Source organism: Ceratotherium simum, chromosome 17 (assembly GCF_057802395.1).
Source record: "Ceratotherium simum simum isolate JZ-2026a chromosome 17, ASM5780239v1, whole genome shotgun sequence".
NCBI classification, from domain to species: Eukaryota; Metazoa; Chordata; class Mammalia; order Perissodactyla; family Rhinocerotidae; genus Ceratotherium; species Ceratotherium simum.
In genome coordinates, this window is record NC_141916.1 from 21,352,034 (window position 1) to 21,369,616 (window position 17,583).

The 17,583-nt window shown below is 50.3% G+C and overlaps 1 protein-coding gene across 1 annotated transcript; it reads left to right on the forward strand.

Annotated features, from left to right (window-relative positions):
- Positions 1–16,548, forward strand: ENDOU (endonuclease, poly(U) specific). The gene is made up of 10 exons (XM_004428931.3): positions 1–136; positions 4,651–4,773; positions 7,001–7,072; positions 7,601–7,735; positions 8,219–8,390; positions 8,772–8,971; positions 12,693–12,806; positions 13,447–13,553; positions 14,305–14,447; positions 15,394–16,548. Exons 1-10 carry the CDS (start codon positions 82–84, stop codon positions 15,512–15,514), a joined length of 1,242 nt encoding a protein of 413 aa, XP_004428988.1. The 5' UTR covers positions 1–81; the 3' UTR covers positions 15,515–16,548.
- The last annotated feature ends 1,035 nt before the right edge of the window (positions 16,549–17,583 follow it).

Consider the following 17,583-nt stretch of genomic DNA (forward strand, 5'->3'; position numbering starts at 1 on the left):
CTCATTTGAGAGCTGTGGCATTCACCTTGACTCTAGTGAAAGTCCGACGGCCAGTCCCCTTTTGGCCTCCAACTGGGCATCATGAGGGCCTGTGTCCCCCTGATAGTGGCCCTGCTATGCGGCCTGACCTGGGCTGGTAAGTCGCTATCCGGTGGGTGTGAAAGGGGCCCAGTATAAAGAAGTGGAGAGTTGGGGAACTGGGTGGAGGGTGAGGGTAGTGGGACAAGGGAGGGTCAGCTTTGTCCTAAAGCAATGGAGCACCTGAGCAGCCTCATCTGAGGAACAGGAGTTGTCTCTGGAGTGGGTAGACTGTGTGGGGGGGTGCAGGCTGGTGGACTAATATCACGGAAGTCCCTTCTTGACACCTTGGAAGACCAGTCCCAAACCTCCCCTTGTTCTAATCTGACTCTGGATCTCACCCAGGTTTTGTTTTCTGGAGTCACTGTGTGGTATAAAGCTGGGGCAGTGGCCTGCTGGTTTTGTGTGGCCTGGCTGCCCTCCATCACTCCTTCCACTGCCTGGGGATGGAGGTTGTCTTGGGTGGGACCTTCCTGTGGGTAAAGCTTTAGGAGATGGGCAGGCTCAGGGGGAAACTGGAAGAGCCCCTGAGCAGGAGCTGGGCCACGTGCTCTCTGGGGCCGAACAAGTGGTCAGAGGAATCGGTCTTTGTCCTGGTGTTGGAGGAACTAAAGCATATAGAAGGGTCCTGGCCCACAGCTACTAGCGGTGCAGGGCATGGGACCGGCAGAGGAATAGGAACATTTTCCTGTTTACTAGCTGTGCACAATGCTGACGCTGATATGTTAATTGGTGGTTAATGGGTGGGTAGGAATGAGTGCCAAGGGAGGGGGCTGAGCTGAGGGGTGTGAGGAGAATCCTCCTCTGTCCAGAGGAGAAGGAGTCAGAGCTTGATACCCATCCCACCCAACCCAGGTTGCCAGGTGTAATACTATGATGCATAAGAAGCATCCTACATGGAGTGAGATCTCAATGAATTGGGCTTTGATTACGATTATGATTGTAAATATTCCTGGGAGAGACTTACTCTTGGAGTCATTTCCAGTCAAGTTGTGGATAGTGACCCCTAGTGGGATTTTGGAGGGGAAAGCTGTTCCCAGTCCTCCCAACACTGGATGGGATCATGCATGTCTACACCAGCAGCCACTGCAGAGCCACCAGAATCAACTCTGTCTGGGCCCTGGGTGGTGGAGAGCCAGTGGTAGAGGGTGAGGGAGGGTGTGAGAACTTCTAGCTTAGTGTGAAGGAGTAGCTGCTGTGTATGGACGACCCAGCCTCGGGAAAGGAGAGCAACTTGAGTCATTTGGTCCCTGGGGAGACATCCTGAGGGCAGAGGCAACAGTGGCTTTGGAAGTGCAGGTGGAGTCCTTGCCCCTGGGGGTGGTGATTGACGGGGAAGTGAGGGTCCAGTGGGTGATGCCTCCTTTCCTAAGATGGGAGGGAAGAGGCTCTGCTCTTGTCTATCCTATTCCAACATCTCAGAACTTCGAGGCAAGATTATGAATCATATGGGGAGTCATTGCCAGCCTCAGGTCCTTGGTTGTTTCAAGTGAAGCTGGTCCTGGGAATGAATCTTCTTGGTTGACTAGGTCTCCATGGAGACAGCATCTGGGGCCCCCACAGAGGCACAGATGTAGGATGCTCCAACCCTCAGAAGGGCTGAGTGCTGGCATAATAGGGACATCGTGGCTTGGGACCAGGCTGTTTTGGTGGGCAGTATGGAGAGGGAGTGGGCATTCTGGCATATTCAAATCTTGGAAGGTGCAGAGAAATTTAGCATTTCATGGGAGAGGGGAGATCCTGAGCTCTTCACGGGGAATGGAGGGAGAATCTGTCTGAGAGAGGAAAGACCAACATGAAGAAAGGAAGAAAGAGGCAGAGAGATGAAGCAGAGGGACCAGGGGCAGACGGTTGCTGGAGCAGTGATTCAGGTGCCTGGCTGGTGAGCGAGGCATACACAGAGTCTGTGAAGGGGATGTGCAGGGTGGGGGTGCTAGAGTGAGGAGTCAGGGTGACTAGTTGTCTGAGGGTCCCCAGAACAGCACAACCAGGTGCCTGCAAGGAAAAGTTCCTCCCACCCCTCCCCTCCACCTTCAAATCCCAAGGTCGTCTTGAAGCACACCAAGTTTAGGGAAGTATAAAGAACCCCTGGCCCAGGGTTCTTCCTGGGGACAAAGTTGTTGAACAGAGATGACAAAGTCCACTCAGGGAGGGCCAGTGGGGGGTGTCCTCCTAAGCTTCACAAGCTGACTATTCACTTATGGCCCTTCTCAACTGGTGCCAGCTGCTGGAAGGGAGTGAATCCTTTCCTTGGACTCTGCTGATCTGGCCCATTAAAAACATTGCCCTGATTTGTCTGAATTCTCTCCCTTTGGATTCTGGGTGTACTGCCAGGCTGACTGAGCAGACAGCTGACAGAGCCTTCCTCCTGGGCTGAGAATTTCTCCTGAAGACCTTTGCATTCTGGTTCCCAGGGAGCATCATTTAAGATTCAAGAGAAGTTCCCCTGGGCTTGAAAGGACAAGTGGCCTTGGGCCTGGTCTTTTTAGCGACAATCCACTGGATCAGAGGCCTGCCTTCCTGGCCACATTGGAGGCCCTGTACACAACGTGAAGTTGCCTCAGGACCTGGGTTAACCTTGACCTGACACCTCTTTGATGTAAGAACACGGACCCATAGTGATGATGTCAGCTAGGTAACTATGGGCCTCATAAATGCGCTGACACCCCAGCCCCAAGGATGGCCCAGCTGAAACCCAGGGAGGGAGTCAGCTAGGTTAAGCATATCAACCGGGAGGACTGCTTCAGCCATTCTGAACACTTGCTGCCTTGAAGACGGGCATGGAATATTGCCACTTTTCATTTATCTAATAAACACTTATATGTGCTACTTATGTGCCATGCACTGTACTAAATGCTTTATAAATATTAACTCATTTAATTCTTGTGAATACTCTAGGAGATGGGCTTCTTCATTATCGTACTTTTACAGATAAGGAAACTGAGGCAAAGAAGGTCAAGTAACTTGCCCAAGATCACATGGCTAGAAGGCAGCAGAACCAGAAGCAGTTTGGTACCCGAGTCCAGGTTCTTGATGTTTCTGCTATGTCACCCTCATCAGCACAGTATAAGCCCTAATCCCAGAATCCAAACCGGTAACCAACCCATGTCCCTAATATTCCCCTCCACCCCAATCCAGGCTAAACTGAGATACTAAACCTGTGTGGAATCACAGTCAGAACAGAATCCCAAATCGAATCTAAGGCAAAACTGGGATAATTCTCCTCTTCTAATCCTGACACAGGCCTTGACCCTGAGTGTGGTCTTAACCCTACCCCCCATTCCTTATCCAAACATCAATACAAAATTGTTACTGTATCAATAAATTTAACTCAAACCCAAATCTTGACCGCAGCTCTTAATTTAAACCTAACTAACACCAACCCTGGCCCCAATTAGCTGTCAGTTTCCTCATTCATACAAATTTTGCTGCTAACGGTAACTCTGACTCTGATCTTGACATTCTCTGTAACCCACAGCCTGACCCCTAAACCCAGCACTCGCTAAATCCAAACCTCAGGAACCTCAAATGGAAACAAAAGCTCTGTTATCACCCTTCAAGGGAAGGAAAGGGCCCCAAACCAGCAGTCACACTGGCTTTCCCCTCCACTGTCTTGGCTGTGGTGGGCATGGGGGGGGGCTTGTTTTTTTAGGAGTGGCAGTGGGTTTGTACTGTTTCTTTCAATTTTTTTTTTGTCTTGAAATTCCCCCTCTGACGGAAAGCTGGCTTCTGCAAGCCCTTTGGCTGGAGTAAGGGATGTGGTCTGTGGTTATATAACGGATCCTATTCTGAAGCCCACTTCTCACCAATACCCACCTCATTCCCCACCCTGAGCATAAATGAATCGGAACGCATTCCAAAGATGACAAAGACAGGGAAAGATGTGTCATGGGGGAAATAGGGCGCCGAGGAGACCAGATGAAGGCGAAAGAAGACCGAAGAAGCAGAAGCCGTAAAAGGGACGGGACGAGAGGCAGGGGATGGGTCCGAGGGGAGAGGGCAGGTGGGATCACTGAGTGGCAGTGACTCACATTTATCTACATGACAGGTGAATGGTGGCCTGCGGCCATGTCCAGCCCACAGACCTCTTTTCAGACCTCTGCCTGAATTTTTTAAATTGGAAAACTTCACGTAAAAATTAAAGCTTCTCTTGAAAAACCGGAGGCTCTGGCAACACTGAGCCTGTATCTCAACATAGCAGTGAATGGCTGGAGCTGAGGAGTGCCTGCCAATTTCAGGCAGGGCATCGCTCCCAAGTTTGTCACAGTCCCCACCTCTTCCTTCTGCCTCGCTAATTCTTTACTCGTTTATGTCACAGGTCTAGCCCCAGTAGGCATGTGAGTTTGTGATCCTGGTCTATAGTGTGAGCCCTGCACTATTTGGTGGGTGGTGGGTGGTGGGGACGAGGCTTATGTTGCTCCTGGGAGGCTGTGCATGTACTTCTCCTTTGCAGACAGCAATGACCTTCCCCACCAGGTGGGTCCCTGCCCCTGTCTGTGAACCCTCCTGCAGGGGGAACCTTGATGAGAATAGGATCCCCGTAGAGCTGTTTGTGACCTTTACTGCCCACAGGAAAAATGGAGTCGTGTGCATCTCGCTGTAATGAGAAATTCAACCGAGATGCTGCCTGCCAGTGTGACCGCCGGTGTCCCCGGCACGGGGACTGCTGTGACGACTATGAGGACCTGTGTACCGGTGAGGATCCTTGTGGGGGGAAGGGCCTGGCAGGCACAGCAGGCCGGACCATGTCCAAGTGCAGCCTGCCCAAGGGGCCGCTAGCCTTGGTGTCCAGCAGTCCAGAGCAGCGTTCATGACAAGGACACTGAAGGGCTGAGCAGGGGTCGGGATTTGGCTGCCACTTGTCCCAGGTTTTCTAGGATGTCCCCAACTTAAAATACAGTAGATGTCATTTACCTGGATTATCTGTCTGAACTATCAGGATTAACAATATCTTGAAAGTTTAAGTAATTCTAAAAAAAGCAAAATGATCAAAATGATATTTTAGCATGTACTACATTACCAATTGTTATTTAACACATTAAATCACAAAAGTATAAAAATGGCAGTGAACTTGCTCAACTTGCCTGCCACCAGGAAGACTACATGGCATCTCAGTGACGGTCACAATTCACACCACTCTTCCCACAGCGAGGGGACCGAGCGGCCACAACTTCTCCAACCTGTCATTCTCCATCCAGTGATTAAAACGGGACACATGCCGCCCTCAAAAGCCAATTGTTCCTCTGCTACTCCAATGGCAGTTTTAAATGAATCATTTAAAAAAAATCATTGTGAATAATCCCACTGTTTGGATGTTTCCAATGTTTTAGACTCCCAGATAAATGATCTTCTGCTTTGTGACATGAAGCCTTGCTAAGTTCACAGTCAAACCATGTGTCCCAACTCCTAGTCTGGAAAACATGGTCACTGAAACAAGGTCACTGGTAGTTAATGGCCAGTAAGACCACTACATATGGCTGTGCAGGTTGTGCACTGCACAAGGGCACCTGGCTGACAGGGCAAGTTGGACCAAAATCTCATCTGTACTCTTTTCGCTAAGCCATGTGCCTTGGTGCAGAGCTGTGTCTGCTGAGAGAAAGGAGTGCTTTTCCTAATTTGCCCAAAGATGATATCTACTGACGCAGCCATGTGCCCACAGAGCCGCTTCCACCCAGAAGGAACCTTCCTTCACTTACACAAAAGTACCGTATGTTCCAGCAGAGGTCCTGATGATCAGGCCCAGGTGGGTAGACCCAGGTTCAGAGCTCAGTGCCAGAATCAGAGCCCACCTCTTTTCTGCTACCGCTGTGCCCCAGTCAGCAGACACAGGAAGGCCTGTTCACCTTGGACCATCAAGTGGCGTTTCAAGACAGAGACAATACCCAGCTTAGGGGCCATTTCATCTCTAAGTCTCTGATTTGCAACTCAGAATCCTTTTCCCATAGAAAAAAGATTATAAATGATGGCTGAGACTCCAGATCAGATGACAAAAGTCTATTTGGCGTAAAATGTGGCTGACTTAAGAACCCTGTGGATTGCCAGCCCTCAGAACGTAGGCTGGCACAAAGCAAGTGATCAGAAGATGTTTATTGACAGAATGAATAACCTGACCTGTGGTTCTGATGCTAATAACACAATACTGTCCAGCGACCTCACTAATAGATTCTGAATCACTTTGTATTAGTGTCGTTTCTTCGGGGGGAGCTATTTTACCGTGTGATGAGAGAGGAGATCAGAATCCCCAGGAACATTCCTCCCTCTTCCTCCCTCCCCACCCACACCCCACCCTTCTCTGCCTGGAGCCCAGGCTGCAGTCACCCAGCTTGAAGGCCCAGGGAAGGGAGCAGCAATAGGAATGTGCTTTTCTGAACACGCCCTCGCAGCCACAGTCCTTGTGGCCATTGCCAAGCGTTGCGAAGAAAGAAGGGAAGCTGATATCTCAGGAAACAGTTCTTGTTCCCAGAGGCCCTGGGAGGAGTTCACCCTTGACCCTGACTGGGAGTTAATTATAGGTAAGGGATGTCCCCAAGTGAGGGCCTCGTCATTTGGACAGTGTCAAGCCTATCCATCTATCAACTTTTCATTAAAGAAAAGTCATAACCCAAATCAGAGTTTTCAGTCCAGAAGGGACCACCTCCTGCCTCCCCTCCCCATCTCAGATGAGCACACAGTAGCAGAGAGCTTAAGTGGCACAGAGAATTGTCACCTGGGGAAATTCTTTTCACTTTTTCTAGCAGTTTTCAACAATTCCATTTCCAGGTTTTCTCCTCCCTCTCTTGGTACTCCTTCATTGTACCTTAGCCTTGGTTTTGTATTTACTTCCCATGCACATGCTTGTCCCGGAGGCTGGGGGAGCCGAGACTCAGTGATAAGGGGAGGGAACCCTCTGGATGGTCGGTGACTTTACTTCTCCAACCTACAGGTGAAGAGAACCTGGAAGAGGCAGAGCCATTCCTGGAGCTGGAGGAAGAGATGGAGGAGGCCCCGGGTAGCAGTGAGCCCACCTCCACCTCCTGAACTGAACAGGGGCGGGGGTGGGGGTGGGAGGCTACCTCCTTCAGGATAGAGGAGGAGGGACATGAGAGGGTGACAAGGAGGGGGCAGCCATACCAGCGGCAACAGGCCCAGGCCTAAGCCAGAGGGACCCCAAAGGACGACCTGGAGGTGGTGAGAAGAGTTCGCTGGACTCTTGGGGCCTGGGTGGGAAGAAGGCTCGGGGCCCCAGCAGCCTGGGGGCAGGCAGGAAAGAGAATCTGAGGCCTGCAGAGAGGCCAGAGAGGGAAGTGGAAGAGATTTTATCTTTAGAGTGGGAAGATTATAAAAACAACAGGCCAGAAAGTAGAGTTTGCATCAGAAAGGACTTCCTGACTGTGAAGGAAGCCTGTTTGTTTAAGCTTGTTTGTTTTTCTGACCTGGAGAATTTAATGGGAAGAATAAAGAGAGCAAGGTCGAGGAGGGGACTGGCCATGACGGAGCGACCTCTAGAGGTTGGCCTGGGGCACACCTTGCCCTGTTCCCTCAGACTTGTACTCCGCACCCAATTCCTGCCGGGGCCGCTGCCTAGAAGCCTTCGACAAGCACCACTCTTGCCACTGCAACGCCCGCTGCGAGGAGTTTGGGAACTGCTGCGAGGATTTCGAGAGCCTGTGTGCGCATGGTCAGTCTCCTGCTCCCTTTAGCGTAGCTCCAGAGACAGAGGAACTCTCTAGAGCAAGAGTTCTCCAGGTGGGGTCCCTGGACCAGCAGCATCAGCATCATCTGAGAATTTATTAGACATGCAAACACTAGGGCTTCACCCCAGACCTACTGAACCAGAAACTCTGAGGGTGGCGCCCAGCTCTTGGAGGGCTGTTTTAACAAGCCCTCCAAGTGCTTCCGATGCATGCCAAAGTTTGAGAACCTTCCTAGAGGAAAGGGACAGGGTGGACGTTTTGTGGGCATTCTGTGGGCAAGGCCATGTGCTGATTTTAAGGATCCTTTAGGCCCCAGGCCCCTGCCCTCCAACCACTAGGCTGCCTGATTGCAGCCCCTCTCCCTCGCTGCCGGCTTCTCGAAGGTGCCCAAGAGGGGATGCACACAGACAGCTGCCTCCCCTGGCCTTCCTGCCGGCTCTAAGACCACTTTCTCCAATTCCTCCCAGAGGGCTTCTCCCATAGCAGTGACGCCATAACCAAGGAGGAGCTGCAGAGCATCTCTGAGAAGATCTACAAGGTGGACACCAACAAAGCCCAGAAGGAAGACGTCGTTCTCAACAGCCAAAACTGCATCCCCCCCTCGGAGACCAGAGACCAGGTGGACCACTGCCCGGAGCCGTGAGTTCCCTTCCCTCCTCTTCCTGCACAGTCTCTCCCCAGCTGTGCTCCTTTCCATGCCTCAGCTCTTTTCTCAAGGCAGACAGGATCAAAGGGAGAGGAAAAAATAGGTCTCCAGAGACAAATAAAGCCACCTGGAGGGACTGTGGGTATGCAGTTGGGAGGGTTTCTGTGATTGGCCAGGCTGAGACTAGAACTGACCTTCCAAGAGATGAAGTGGCAGAAAGGAGACCTCATGGATCGCCTTCAAGAGTATCTGAAATCCCCCCTCTGCTCCTGAACCCAACCCTCGTGTGCCTGGCCCTGGCCCGTCTGGCAGTTCCTGGAGGGTTTCTGCTCCAGGTTCAGGCCTCTCAGTGGGCCTCCCTCCACCTCCTCCAGGCTCTTCACCTACGTCAATGAGAAGCTGTTCTCCAAGCCGACCTACGCAGCCTTCATCAACCTCCTCAACAACTACCAGCGGGCCACGGGCTGCGGGGAGCACTTCAGTGCCCAGCAGCTGGCTGAGCAGGATGCCTTCCTCAGGGAGGTCATGAAGACGGCAGTCATGAAGGAGCTCTACGGCTTCCTCCGTGACCAGAGTGAGTGAGCCCTCCCCGGGCCCCATGAGGCGGTGCTGAGGACTCGGGTCTGTCTGCAGGAAAGCCAGGCACCTCTCCGGGCTCCATGGTGGGGAGGTAAAGAGAGCAGGCGGGGCCTACGTGGAGGCCAGTGTACATGTGGAAGGGGGCAGGGAGGGGGCCAGAGGGGAGCCCAGAAGAGATCACGGGCCCAAGTGGGAGCTGAAGAATCCTGTCTGGCTTGGAGATCACCCCATCTGTTGACTTAATCTTTGCTGCCTCCTTTATCCCCCAACTTGGTGCTTCAGTCTCAGGGTTCTCTGCAGGGCGGGGAGCCCCCCACTCCACCCCAGGGCACTTCTCAGCTGGTCCCAGAGTCAGCACCACTTCTCAGGCACGTAGAGTCCCTGACTGTTCTCCCTCCTCCTGCACTAAGTCCAGGAAGGAGGTCGGCCCACTCCATGTTTTTGTTGGGGAAACAGCAACAGAAAATCAACAAAGGTTCAGAGAGGGAAGTTCTACCGGGAAGGGCTCTGGTTGGAGTGGCTCCAGAGAGAGACATTCCAAGCAGACCAAAAAAGGTTTGGGCCACAGGACTTCTTGGCATGGGGCTGTGTTTGTTAGTGTCCTCCAGATTCCTGTCCTGAACTCCAGGCAGCTGGGCTCTACCTCAGGGACGGCTCGGTCCAGGTCTTCCCTCTCTGGCTGTGGGATCACCAATGCCCAGAGCTGCTGCATTCCAACCTCTGGCCTCCCATTAAGAGTTAGCAACACTCTGTTTTTAGGTAAAGCCAGTGACACAAAAATAATCCCTATGACGAGGATGCAATCCTGCACTGCCCCCTGGTGTTCTCTTTGTAGTAAATATATGAGAGAATCCTGGAGGTCTAGACTGAGCCCCCTGACTTTTCAACCAAGAGAAGCAGAGGCCCACACAGGCTAGGTGACTTGTCGGAGGCCAAAAAGGAAGTTGTAAGCAGAGGCAGGACTGGAGCCCAGGGTTCTGATACAGAGGCCAGGCTGCTCCATCACTCATCCTGTCTTCACCTCTCTCCCACTTATCCTTCAAGTTGTAGCTCACATCCCAGCACATTTATGAAGCAGCGCCTGCCCCAGCTCACAGCTGGCCTTGGAAGTCTCTTCAAATGTCAAGGGTTTGGAGCGTGGCCCAAAATAGCCTTTGGCCAGAGAGACTTAGTTTGACTCCCTGCTCTGCCACTTGCTAGTGGTATGATCCTGGGCAAGTTATCTTCCCTGTCTGAACCTCATCTGTGAAACGGGGTTGTTGGGGAAGAGGAAGAATCCTCCTCTGCCCTTTACCTTAAGGTTCTTACCGCTGGCCAAATAATTAAAAGACAGGTTAGCAGGAGAAAATAATACCAAGTTTAATAACATGTATACACGGGAGAAACCAGGGAAACTGAGCTTCTCAACATAATAGCGGTGATTATCATCTTAAATACCATCTTCAGCTAAAGACAAAGGAGGACGTTGGGGGTGGGGAGGGATACAGAAGGGAGACAGAAATTTCAGTAATCAAGGCTATGCAGATTTAAGTCCTCTCCTTCCGTACTGATAAGATTTTCCACAGATAAGGCCGTCCCCCTCTCTTCCTAATACAGAGAGAGAGATACCTTTACAAATGGGGATTTCCCTTATAAATGTAAATGTTTGTCTGACAACTCTTTTCAGGGCCACCTATAAAGAATGTGACATGGGAGAGACAGAAATTTTGATAAAATGGGCTTGGTGCCTTTCCTATCGCAGCATCTTATTTTACATTATACTACAGCCATCATATGATACTGGCTCCTTCCTGAAACAGATCTTCTATGTGAAATTCTTTAGGCAGTTTGGGAGGGGAAACTCAAATGTTCTTCCTGTTCTTCTGAGTCTTTATTGTCTTCAGCTCAAAACAATCTGTGTACCAGAGCGGTGCATCTTGGGGTGATCCTGCCCTGAGCACCATCAGGGTCTTGGAGGGTTAATGCATATAACTCACCCAGTGGAAAGCCTGGCACCCAGTCAGTGGTAGCCATTCAGATTGTGAAATCATTCTCTGTTATTTTGTGTATATTTAGTCTTATTTTCCAACTGTGTTTTAAATCCTTGAAAGGAGGGAAGATGTCTGGTATCTCTTTTGTCTCTTCCACACACAGTTCTGGGCAGTAAACAGTCGATATTTGATGGCTCCCTAATTTAGATCCCCAGCCTTGAATATTCCTTTGGGTCCCAACTGACTTTTTGACATCTCCACTTGGCTATCTCACTAAAGAGAAGGCACGGTTCCCGCCTCTTCCTCCAGACTGGCTGCTTTCTCAGTCTTCCCCGTCTTGTAAATGACACCATAAATCATCCAGCTGCTCAGGCCAAAAGCCCAGGAGTTATATTTGATTCTTCTCTTTACCTCATTGCTCCCCACTCCCATCTCCTCTGTCATGTCCACCCTCAAAATCTATCTCTGATCTGCCCACTTCTCACCCCTCCTCCACGGTTGCCGCCGCAGTCTCAGCCACCACTACTTCTGATTTGGACAAAGCATTAGCTTTAAAATTGGTCTCCTGAGGGGCCGGCCCTGTGGAGTAGTTGTTAAGTTTGGCATGTTCTGCTTCAGTGGCCTGGGTTTGTGGGTTCAGATTCTGGGCATGGACCTACACCACTCATCAGCCAAGCTGTGGCGGTGACCTACATATACAGTAGAGGAAGACTGGCACAGATGTTAGCTCAGGGACAATCTTCCTCATGTGAAAAAAAAAATTGGTCTCTTTGCTTCTGCTCATCCACCCCATTGACCTTGTTACATACACAACCAGAGTGATCCTTTAAAAACAAAGCTCCTATTACATAATTTCCCTGCCTAAAACCCTTCAATGGCTCTCCCACCACCAAGAAGCTATAGTGTCATTAAGAAATTGGTCTCTGGAGTAGATTGTATGGGCTCAAGTGCTGTCTCTACCTCTTATTAACTGGGTAATCTGGCCTGAGTTATATAACCTTTGTCTGCCTCAGTTTCCTCATCTCTAAATTGGGGATAATTAGTACCTGATATGAAGATTCAATGTGAGGATTGAGGCACATAGAATGGACTCAGTAAATCTAATTTGTGATTGTTACTGTTTGACTGAGATCCAGCCTTCTTGCCATGGCTTGCATCAACTGGCCTCTACCTACCTCTCGTACCTCCCTTCCTTCCACTCTCCCCTCCTGCTCACTATGCTCCAGCCACACTGACTTTCTTTGAACTCCAAGCTCAATCACACTGGAGCACTTCCTCTTCCCTCTATGTGGAAGAATCTTTCCCCCAGATCTTTGCATGGCCGAATCCTTATCTTTCAGGTCTCTGATTAGTGCTGCCTTCTCAGAGAGGTCTTTTTAATCTTTCTTTCTAGAAGATCCCCCACCCCCATCCCCGCCTCCAGTCATCATGGGATAATCTGCTTTATTTTCTTCATAGCACTTGTCTGAAATCATATTATTTATTTATCATTTATTTGTTCATTATTTGTCTCCACTAGAATGTAAACTATAAAGACCTTGTCCTGTGGTTCCCTGCTGAATCCTCAGCCTTTAGATCTGGGCCTGGCACAAAACAGGTGCCCCATCGAAAGCTGTTGAACGAACAATTGGATCTACTTGCTGGTTGAACCTACGTGTCTCCTGCTGAAGCAGGTGGCCCTTCCTTGCTTCCCAGGATCTGGCCCTGCCTTCCCCTCTCCTAAGTCCTCTGTGTTCCTCTCCCCAGACCGCTACAGCTCGGAACAAGAGTTCGTCAACGACTTGAAGAACATGTGGTTTGGGCTCTATTCCAGAGGCAAGGACAAGGGGGATTCAAGTGGCTTTGAACACGTCTTCTCAGGTGGGATCACTCTGCTTGGAGAGAAAGAGTTGGAGGGATGAAGAGAGAGGGCATTCCTCAGGAGCAGGGCAGCATCGGGCTTTAATGAGTCAGCAGCCAAGCCAGCTAGCAGGGAGGGACCCGTCTACTCCCAGGCTAAGAGGGAGGGTGTGAGGAGCCAGTTTTGAGGAACAGTCTCTTCTGGAGCACCTAAGGGAGAAAGAAGACCAGATACTGGGGATTCTAAGGGGCACATGTAGGAAGGGAGATGTGTTTGGGGCCATGGTTGTCTACCTCTGAAGGTCCTCTCCTTCCAGGGCTTGGTCAGCTGCTTCCCAAGAGGGCCATAGTCTCTCTCCCCACAGCTCCACCCCATAAAGCTCCCACCAAGTCTGGCTTGCCCCTGGAGAAATGGCTGAGAGGAGTATCTTATATTGGTCACCAGGGTCAGCTGGGAGGAGGAATTCTCCCAAGGGCTTTAGTCGGAAGCGGGGGGCCTTTCGGGATGGGATGTGAGGGACTCTGGGAAGTTGGGGCAGGGAGCTGAGCAGGTGGACATTCTAGTAGTTAGAAACTGGAGAAGGGGGACGGCTTTGGCATGGGAGTGGGAAAAGGGTTGGAGGGGAGCCCCAGATCACCCACCTTGGACTCTGTACTATAGGTGAAGTCAAAAAAGGCAAGGTCACTGGCTTCCATAACTGGATCCGCTTCTACATGCAGGAGAAGGAGGGCCTGGTTGACTATTACAGTTACATCTATGATGGGCCTGTGAGTACCGAGTGCTGACCCCATGGGCTGGAAAAGCTTTGTTAATACTCAACTTCCTGCCCTCATTCTGCATGCCAAACAGTCAGACTTGTCTCTCACACTGACCCTCACTGGCAGCCTAATGGGGATTGTGAATATGGCTTCCCCATCTGCTTGAGAGCGAGTTCAGCCATCTAGGACTCTGGGCTTCCCTTCCAAACAGTGAAGGTTCCAGAACTGCAGGAGGCAGGAGGCAGAGGGCACCATCTCTGGATGGGAGGTGGGGACAGGGGAGATTCTCAGAGGGGGGAACCAAACACATGCAATTCCCCCCTGCCTGAATTTGCTTAGAATGCCCACATCAGCTGGAAGTTTCCGCCTGGCTAGTCTGAGTCAAACTCCTTATATTTTATAAAAAAGAAGCATTGCTGTCCTGTGCCAGGAAATAATTTGGCGGCAATAAACTGTCCCTCTCTTCCACAAGCGAGGGCCACAGGGAACAGTTATGCCCTGCTCCCTGGGCATTCATCATATTGATGCTGACTCTGGCCTCCCCAGGAGATGTGCACTGGCAGCTCCAGACAGAGGGTCCCAGCAGGGCTCAGACACCTTAGCAGGGCAGACTATTTCCTCAGTTGATTTAAGGAATCCAGCCTCCCCGGAAAGCTCAGAGACCCCCTAATGGGCGTTCAATGAATCCATTTGCCACCTCTCAGTCTGACTCCCCTCCATGGCTTTCACCAGACCCCCTTTGCCACCCTTCTCTCGGCAGTGGGATTCTTACCCTGATGTGTTAGCCATGCAATTTAATTGGGACGGCTACTATAAGGAGGTGGGCTCAGCTTTCATCGGCAGCAGCCCTGAGTTCGAGTTTGCGCTCTACTCCCTGTGCTTCATCGCCAGGCCAGGCAAACTGTAAGTACTAGGCCAGCCAGGCCTGTGAAGTGGGCAGGGCTGCAGGCTGTCCTCAGCCAGGACAGTCAAGGGACCTGCATTCTGCCACTCAGTGGCTGAAGGGGCTTGGATAAGTCACTGTTCTGGGTCTCACTGTTCTCACTTGGAAATGAAGCTATTAGATTTGCTTGGTGGCTGCCAAACGTCATCTTAGCAGCAGAACCACCTCCCCTCTTTTTCCCAAAGTGAAATCTTATGCAGGACCTTAACATATTAAACAGTTAGAGATGGAGTTGTCCTGGGGCTCCAAGCCTCCCTATTTGGTCCCACAGCTGCTTAGGGGAAACCTAGAGCCCCAGAAAGTACAGTTTGTAACAACTGGGCCTCACGTTCTCTAACATTTGAGGACTCTGGGTCTGACTACTTCTGAAACCCTAAGCAGACATTTAATTTCTGGGGATTTCAGCTCTAGAATCTGGGATTTTTGAATACGGCTCTGGGAAAGATAGAGCAGTATTCTTTAAGAAGATGGAAAATAAGGCATAGATTTTGTAAGAATTTGTATTTTTGTTAAATAATTTTATTTATTTGTTTTTTCCCCAAAGCCCCAGTAGATAGTTGTATGTCATAGCTGCACATCCTTCTAGTTGCTGTATGTGGGACGCAGCCTCAGCATGGCTGGAGAAGCGGTGCGTCGGTGCGCACCCGGGATCCGAACCTGGGCCACCAGCAGCGGAGTGTGCGCACTTAACCACTAAGCCACGGGGCTGGCCCAAGGCATAGATTTTGAAAGGGCTCCCTGCACGTGGGGAGCTGGAGGCAGTGGCTGAAGCAAGCTGTGGTAGCTCTCTTAGAGGCCATTTAAAACATGTGGAGCCCTTCTGCATGGGTTGGGCTTGATCATTCCAGCCTGGGGTCAGAGGTGGAGTGAAGCAGGCCCCTATAATTTAGCGATCTTTCCCCACAGGTGCCGGTTAAGCCTGGGTGGCCATTCCTTGGCCATCCAGTCCTACACCTGGAACAAGTCCACCTACGGAAATGGCAAGAAGTACATCGCCACAGCCTACGTGGTGTCTTCCACCCAATAGAGCTCAGAGCCAGCAAGGGGCATGAGGGCAGTGAGAGCTCTTGCAGGACTGAGGTGCTATCTGCTCTGGGCTGGAGAGGGGATGGAGGAGACTGGAAGGGATTCCCATATCCAGAAATGCCCATACGGGAAAGAAAGAAAAGATACAAATTAGAAATATGTGGAGAAACAGTTAAATCTTTGTCCTCTAGCATTTTGGAAAGAGCCCAGACAGAGAAGGTGGGAGCCCTCGATAGCTCTTTGCCCTGATGGGAAGTGGAACCATGAACAAGTCCTTGACCTCTCCAGGCCTCATGTTTCTTTTTAATGTAAAGGGAAGGTGTTTGCCCCTTTTCCTCTTTTTGGGGTTGGTAAGAGGGCAAACCTAATGATATTATTACTGTGAAGGTGTTTTCAATCATTCTTAGGAAGAATGGCAGGTAGAAATTCAAGATTACTATAATGGCTGTTATTGTAGACAGCCCTGCAAACTGCAGTTCAGCCCTATGTTGGGGCCTCAAAGAAATCAGTTCACAGAAATCAAGCAGTGGGTATTTGGTCTTTTCTACGGTTAGATCCTCTCAGAACAGGGTCTGGGAGAACTCTGACGCTGGATGGAGAGGGGAGTGGATTAGCACAGTGAGTGGGCTGGGGAGGGAGTGGACTTCTCCAGGCCTAAGTGTTTTTGCAGCCAGCTCAGTAACTGCATCGAGAAGCTTCCTGCTTGTAGATATTTAGTGCAGTTACAGAGCCATATTTGATCCCAAATAGTTTGTGAAAGAGTTCCCTTCCTAGGAGGAAGATTTTGCATCAGAAGAAGAAAGGAACCTATGGCTTGGTGTTATGAACATAACTATTTTAAGGCTTATCCAGCAGCCATAATTTGTATAAACTCTAGAATGGAAAACCATGGAGATGGAGGCTCCCTCTTTCAACCTCAATTATGCATTTCTCCCTGACCCCATTGGGAACCAGATGCTGTCTCACAGAGCCAGGCTTGAACTATGGTTTAGAAGGTTTGAGTCTCCAATTAAAGTCATTTAAGAAAACTTGAAATGTGTCTCTTCTTTGTATATGGCACCCCTCAACTGTCTGTCTCCCTGCCTTTTCCCTGGAGCAGGGCTGGGAGTGATGCTTCTGGCTTTAGTGTCTCTTCCGGATGGCTTGAAGAACGCGGTATCTCGGTGAAGTCCCTGAGGACTCACCAAGTCTCTCTAGCCGAGAGAGAGGGAATTCTTCCTGGTGGACTTGTAATATGAAGAGTGAAAGGAGTGTACTTCCGGCTTCTGGTTCCACATATAAGTAGCTTGGAAGTCACCACTCCATCCTAACAAGTAAAAGACTGAACAGACTGAAAAATCAACACTTCTTCTTGGATACATAAGAGACGGGAGGACACAGGCAACTATTGCCCTCAAGACTGGAAAGACAGGCAAATATAGGTTGGAAATAAGAACATAGATTGGAATAAGATTGCAAAGACATGGCTTAGTGGAGCAGAGACTCTCAAGCAGAAAACACTGCAGAAACTAGTGCTGGGGTAGGAAAACCTGAACTATAATTGATGAACAGCTGGAGGCTCAGTGAAGACTACTCTGAGAGTTAACCCCAGGGGACCCAGTCATGGGGGGGCCTCTCACAATATTGTGAGATTTATCTCCAAGAGCTCTACCAGGTTCCCATAGTAAATCTCTGAGAAAATCCCCTTGGGCTTCTGGCACAGGGAGGAGAAAAGGAAACATTTTGAAATATGCCAGAGCACTCTGTCCTTCTTAACAAGGCCTGTTCTTGGGGAAAGTAGTTAGCCAGAGGCTAACCTGCTGGGGTGTTATCAGGGCATAACTGACCTGGGGAAGGGAAATTCCCAACTCCAGCCCACTCTAGCCATCCTGTCCCATGTAAGGGGGGAGAAAAAACTGAGAAATTCTTGTGAAGTTCACACTCCAGAGGCATAGGCTCACTAAACAACTGAGACCTAATCATAAAAGGAGAAGAAAGAGAGAAAGGAACAGAAGAAATATATGAAGCCATAATGACTGAGAATTTCCCCAAATTAACATCAGACACCAAACCACAGAGGCAGGAAGCTCA

Excerpts from the sequence above, each read along its gene's own strand:
- ENDOU (XM_004428931.3), top strand. The coding sequence starts at position 82 with ATGAGGGCCTGTGTCCCCCTGATAGTGGCCCTGCTATGCGGCCTGACC. Across the intron at positions 7,073-7,600 it reads GGAGGAGGCCCCGGGTAGCA|ACTTGTACTCCGCACCCAAT; the intron begins GTGAGCCCACCT and ends CTGTTCCCTCAG. Across the intron at positions 8,972-12,692 it reads CGGCTTCCTCCGTGACCAGA|ACCGCTACAGCTCGGAACAA; the intron begins GTGAGTGAGCCC and ends TCCTCTCCCCAG.